Source organism: Anastrepha obliqua, chromosome 3 (assembly GCF_027943255.1).
Source record: "Anastrepha obliqua isolate idAnaObli1 chromosome 3, idAnaObli1_1.0, whole genome shotgun sequence".
NCBI classification, from domain to species: domain Eukaryota; kingdom Metazoa; phylum Arthropoda; class Insecta; order Diptera; family Tephritidae; genus Anastrepha; species Anastrepha obliqua.
In genome coordinates this window covers 25745191-25751523 of record NC_072894.1, presented here as the reverse complement: position 1 = coordinate 25751523, position 6333 = coordinate 25745191, and the positions used below count along the sequence as shown (strand labels likewise).

The 6333-nt window shown below is 40.2% G+C and overlaps 1 protein-coding gene across 1 annotated transcript; it reads right to left on the bottom strand.

Annotated features, from left to right (window-relative positions):
• Window positions 1-2723: 2723 nt before the first annotated feature.
• On the bottom strand, window positions 2724-4302 carry LOC129241887 (uncharacterized). The gene is made up of 2 exons (XM_054878439.1): window positions 4249-4302; window positions 2724-3260 (listed from the first exon to the last, which is right to left on the bottom strand). Exons 1-2 carry the CDS (start codon window positions 4300-4302, stop codon window positions 2724-2726), a joined length of 591 nt encoding a protein of 196 aa, XP_054734414.1.
• Window positions 4303-6333: the final 2031 nt, after the last annotated feature.

Below are 6333 nucleotides of genomic sequence, written 5' to 3'. Positions count from 1 at the left end.
CATGTCTAGTGATACTTTGGAAGAAAAGCAAAAGGACAACACCTTGAGCGTTTTGCTTCGTTTCCAGAAGGGACTGATTCATGTGAAACTCGAGTCGCCACTTTTCTGACTACCAATTACCGAATGTTGTGGAGACTTAGTCGGGTAACAAGCGAGGCAAAAAAGTTTCAGTGCTCTGTCGAACACCTCTAATAACAACTTAGATGTAAGGCTAGTCTTGAGAATCCAAGGGGCTTGAGAGTCCACTGAATGGTAAATGTTAAAGTAGAAATGGTAAGAAAAGGGAGAAATGGTAAAAAGGGAGGGAGCGTCACTAAAACCAGGTATGAACGCCATCCTCTACATTTTCCCGCTTTTGTGAGGTCTACACTGTGCGAAACTAAGGGCAGCAGTTTTGAAAGGCAAGAGTGAAAATGGAGGGTGCTCAAAGTGCACAAGACCAATAAGGCCGGTTGTGCTGCTTAAAGAGTATTTGTTAAGGATTTGGGGGGTTTGCGCCATGTTGCTGCAAAATTGATCACAAAAGCGCGGAATTTCAAGCAAAAATGGACATCGTTGATATCGCCGAATAGATGATTTTGAAGGCTGAATCTGATGAAATATTTGCGTTTGATAAACTGGAGACGAGATGAATATGAGTGCGTCATTTTCATTCGACAATGAAAGCGATGCTCACGGTTTCTACGAATCACAACGGAATTTTCACCAGAAGCCCAGACTGTTAAAAAAGACTATTATTTGGGCATTATGAGTCATTTACGTGAAGAAATTCGCTAAAAAAGAAAGGATTTGTGGGATAACAACTTGTGGATTCTGCACCATTATAATTCGAGGATTTTTGTCCAAGAACGAAAAGAATACTATCCAACAGCCATCGCTTGATATGGCTCTCTGCGATTTTTTTCTGTTTGATTTAGTCAAAAAACGATCGCAAACGAATGATGGCTATAGCCTTATATAGAAAATGAACGCCCAGAAATGCTTAGCTGGCATAAATGCGTTGCAGTTTATGGGGAGTACTTTGAAGAGGATATTGCCCCTTATGAGAAATAAAATTGTGTTTTGAATTTTCTGAATACTTAACATTCCATAACATTTTGATCAAGCTGCTATACAGATAGATATTTCTTCAAGTTGCTAGAATGCCTAGGAATTTGCAGCTAATTTTATTACTGTTATGTATATGTCATCCAAGATCCTTTTAACCTTCATTAGGGAGTGTTGTATAGAGAGTGTGTAAGTAGGCAATTGAGCAGTATAACCCTACCTTGATGAACAAAACTAAAACTCTACAAGGTTCTCATCATGCTCTAACGTATGGTGTAGAAACCTGGACGATGACAACATCCGATAAGGCGTTCTTTGGAGTGTTTTACAGAGAGATTTTGATTTAAAGAGAGATTTTTGGACCTTTGCACGTTGACGACGGCGATTATGGCAGACGATGGAAAAATGAGCTGTATGAGCGTTATGATAACATAGACATAGCGCAGCGAATAAAGATCCAGCGGCTACGTCGGTTGATTCATGTCGTCCGAATGGATACAAACGCTCCGGCTCTGAAAGTATTCGATGCGGCACCAGCTGGTGGTCTTGCGGCCTCGGTAGTCAAGCGTAAGTGCATTGGCCTGCCATCCTAGAGGTTGTGTATTCGAATCCCACATAAGGCACGGTCCTCACACTTTTTCAAATTTACCTACTTTCTCTATTTCTACAAAAAAAAAACTCATTCCTTAAACCCAAAAACTTATCCTCTGCAATTTTACTCCCGCACAATAATCAGCGCATTATTTGCATTGTGGCTGCTAAAACAAGCAAAAACAAAGAAAAACACACAGTCACACATTGCATCAGTGGCATCAGTAAGAGGAAGCAGGCAGCCGCGGTAATAGCGCAGACACACCACTTTAGGTCCTCAACCATCTGTGCGATCCTTCTGGTAGAAAAATCTGACACACAGATAGCGCTCCAAGCAGTAAGAAGGCGTTGTTTCTAAGCAACGACAGTGGGCATTCCCACTACTTAGGACTGATAGCGGAAATTAAATAGATTAACGAAACCAACGCAAAACAAGTCTTGTCAAGGCCGAGTGGAGGGGAGGAAAAAAAAAACCAGTTGGTGATAGCTGAGGAAGAACAAGACCTCAGGTGACCTCACGACCTGATCAGGTGAAGAAGAATTTGGTTTCGCTTGATGTGTTCAACTGGCGCCGGTTTTCAGAATTGACTGGCACTCTTTGCTAAACCCGGCCAAAATCGTGTTGCACCAATCAAGAAGAAGAAGAAGCTACAGAATTATGCATTTTATCCTATCTGAATAAGTTTATACGAGTATCTACATAGTAAGATCGGCAACCATAAAATGCCTTGCAATTTCAATAAGCGCCGGCAAACAAGTCAATGTGATGATCCTTCAAGAGGCGGGTGTCTGTGTCTACTGATCTATTTCTACTAATTCAACACTTACGTTTGTACGTATCCTGTCTTTGTTTCGCTGAAGCGGTTATCGCGCCAATGAAGAAGAAGAAGGGTGTCCTAGTTACTGAGGGTTAGAGAAATAAAAGATAATGCAGGCCTCTGGAACCAGAATATGAGGAACAGTGGCACAATAACTTAGAACAAAGCTTCAAAATAAAAATGTTTATATTTTATGCAGGTTTAATAGTGTCTTTTATAGTCTCAATTTATTCTCCACTCCACTTGCTGCACATACATACTCGTACACTAATGAATATATGGCCCATGCCTTGGACTAGGCACAACTTCATCATAATTGATTTTACGCACTGGTTTTATTTCAGGTAACATCTGATAAACCACTGGCCGAGCGGCGAAAGTCAAATGTGCTGGCGTATGCGTCAATGACTCAACAATTGGAGTCTCGCCTTTGACTGCTGTCGCTGTGGTCGCCACACTGTTCACCACTTGTCCCGCTGGTGATTCATGCTTCACAATCGGCGCTGGAATGGCATGCAATTGCTGTGTAGTGTAGACCGGTTGCACCGCGACCGTTGGTATGTGATGAAGTACTGCCGGTTGTGTGGTAGTACTGGCAATGTTCGGCTGTGTGGACTGTATGTGTTGGCTAGGGTTGGCGTGATGATTGTGAATGCGCGTGAAAGTTGAATGCGAAACGGCAGATGGTGCATTATGTACGATTGTGGCGATTTTTATATCGCCGGATTGCTTAAAATCATCTGGAGACAGGGAGAGTAGGCCGGCATGGCACGTGGCAATAAAGGCGGTGAAGATGAGAAGAATCTGTTGCGAATGGAGTTTAATTAGTAATGTTTAATTAGTTCACTTAATGGTGTTCTCTTTTCTCGAAATAATGTCGCATTCATTCCGCCCCACGTTAGAGCTCTTCTTTTCTCTAACTGTTATACTTTGACGAGGCTAATGTGTGGCATTTTCTACCCTCTACAAAAACTGAGCGCGTTGTCCTGCTGATTTTTGTTTAGCTGTGCTCACAAGTTTTTCACATAGTGGTACGAAAACTTATATTTTCACAAAAATTCCATTTCATTATATCCAGTATTAATATATTTGATTATATGAAATATATAATTCAATTTTTCTTGGTCTATTTTCGTATGAAATATACAACATTTTCACAGGGTGTGTGTGGCAATATTTTCGTAATGTCGAATTATAATGAGGTGATTTTTTTCGAGAAAAGAAAACACTACAATTGTGGAAGCTGATTTAATTAATTACCATTTTTTTATTGATGCACATAAACAACTTATTATTTGTTATTTATTTATTTATTTTTTCTGCGTAACGTTTTTCTTCTTACTACGTGTTTAACGCGCTTCACAAATCGAGATTAACACCGATGATTTGCGTAAATTGAATTTATACGTTACATTGCAGCTGTAGACGCATTTATTGTGCGACGGTGGCACGCCTTGAATTGGAGTAAATCGCGTGCAGCAACCACACAATTTTTATGTGGTTGCGAATTTCACAAAATGTTAGTATGTAGACATACATATATGTACATAGATATACCATAAATCTATGTTCAAATCCGTACAATAATTTCGGTGTTTTTGCTGTTTACTCCAACAGCAATACAATTCTTCTCCATGTTTTTGTCATTTGCTAAGGTCAGTTGCACTCACAAATTCCCATCAAGGAAATTAAGATACCCATAAATCAAATCTCTAACAAATTTATTTAAGATAGCATAATTTAGCAGCAATGGTAAGTATGCACAAGTATACATATAAATTCGTTAAAATACCTTGTAGGGAAAATGCGTAATGCTGGCCGCTCTGGTGTCTTTATAGTCTGACATATTTTGAAGCATGAACTGATTGGCGCAATAACCGCTTACGCGATTTTGGACGAGTTTAACAAAACGCGGGTGTCATTTCTTTTTCGTGCTAACCGGCACCAGTTAAACACATCAAGTGAAGCCAAGCCCTTCTCCACCTGATCTTTTCAACAACACAAGGAGGCACTCCTCTTCCTCTGCTACCACCAGCTGGTACCACGTCGATTACTTTCAGAGTTGAAACATTTGTATCCATTCGGACGACAAGAGCAAGCGAAGCCACTGGATCTTTATTCGCTGCACCATGTCTATGCCGCCATAAAGCCCACACAGCTCAGTGTTCCATCGCCTACGATACTCAATGTGCAAAGATCCAAAAAACTTCCCCAGAATCTTTCTCTCAAATACTCCACGGAACGCCTTATCGGATATTCTCATCGTTCAATCTTCTGCGCCATACGTTAAGATGGGCATGATGAGAGCCTTGCAGAGCGTCAGTTTTGTTCTCGAGAGAGGACTTTATTACTCAATTACCTACTTAGTCACAGCTGTCAACAGCCACGTGGATGCCGATACGCGAATGCGCCGACTCTTTGTTTGATGACAGGAGGTACTTTATTTCGTCCTCGTTCACTACCAGACCCATTCGCTTTGCTTCTTTATCCAGTTTGGGAAAGGCAGAACCTATGCTTGAGTAAATATTTATATCTAGGAGACTTTATAAATTCTATCCTACTTGGCACTAACTTTGAATTTACTTTAAGCAATGATGAATGAAAAAGTAGACCTTTGAAGAACTTTACTTTGAAAAAAATAAATCTGTTCGTGGAGTTCATAGAGCACTGGCGGCATCATCAGCCTTATTTCTTTCGAAAATAAGCCAAAAGTTAATCAGCTAAACGTCGGCAACATTTGGTTCCAATAAGACGGCGTAACTTCCCATATAACGCGCTTAATAATTGGTTTTTTGCAATACTCAAGCCACCATTGACGCCATATGGTCAGATTTATTGGAAGAAGTGGTACAAAACTGGATTGATCGAAGGGACTATATAAATCGCAGCCACAGCGGACATATGACGGATATCATATTCGAAAAATAAGAACCAGATTATAATAAATATATAATATAAAAAAAATCATTTCAATAACGATTCTGTTTTATATTATCATTTGAAGTTCCCAAGCTCTTAAAAAAAAACTCGATATATATAGAAAAGCTTGCCGAAGTTACACTAGTTGTGAACCAGTTACTTACTCCGTTAGCTTTTCCCCCTAGGGTGTGCTCAGGTGCGTATTGCTACCTCTGCGTAGCGATTGCAATTACCAACACCTCACCTCGTCTGCACTAATTTGATCGCAATTACTTTTCAGTGTCTCTGTAAAATCGTACATATAAGGGTACACCGAAAGAAAAAAAACAGTTGAAACAATTTAGGAATGAAGCCCTCAACGCTGCGCGGTAATGACTTTTTCATAATAATAGCGGCACCTCTTCTTTGATTTCTGTAGTAAATTTTCATACCATCTGGAACTGAACTCGCCACTATCCGGACATCATATTTCGCTAACACTTAGCATGTCCATTTTCAATCTGTTCATTTATATTATCGCATCTTTGAGCTAGCCAGCTTCGTATGAACTGCGAATAGTCCAAGTTCCAATATTGAGTGTTTGACGAGTTTTTTCTCCGGGCATTATTGGCAGCCTCATATTGCCGGAGACTGAGGACCGTTTTTGCAATTGTACTTCCATTAATCACTATTGTATGATTTTCGTGGGAGTTTATTTTAGTGATTTCCTGTCGGCTTCTAAAAGGCGTAGAGCTTTCCTTCTTCTATGTACAGCCGATCATTCTGAGTCAGGCGTCGTTTATTTGTAAGACAGACACTGAATGAATTTCGGTGTTTTTTTCAACTCGATGACAAAAAGACTGTAATCGAGTTGATATAAGCCTACTTTGGTCCGCGGATGGTATTTGATTTCCCATCTACCCTACATATCTGTGAAGCATTCATCTATTCGCCATCTGGAGACGCGTCCGATGGGAGA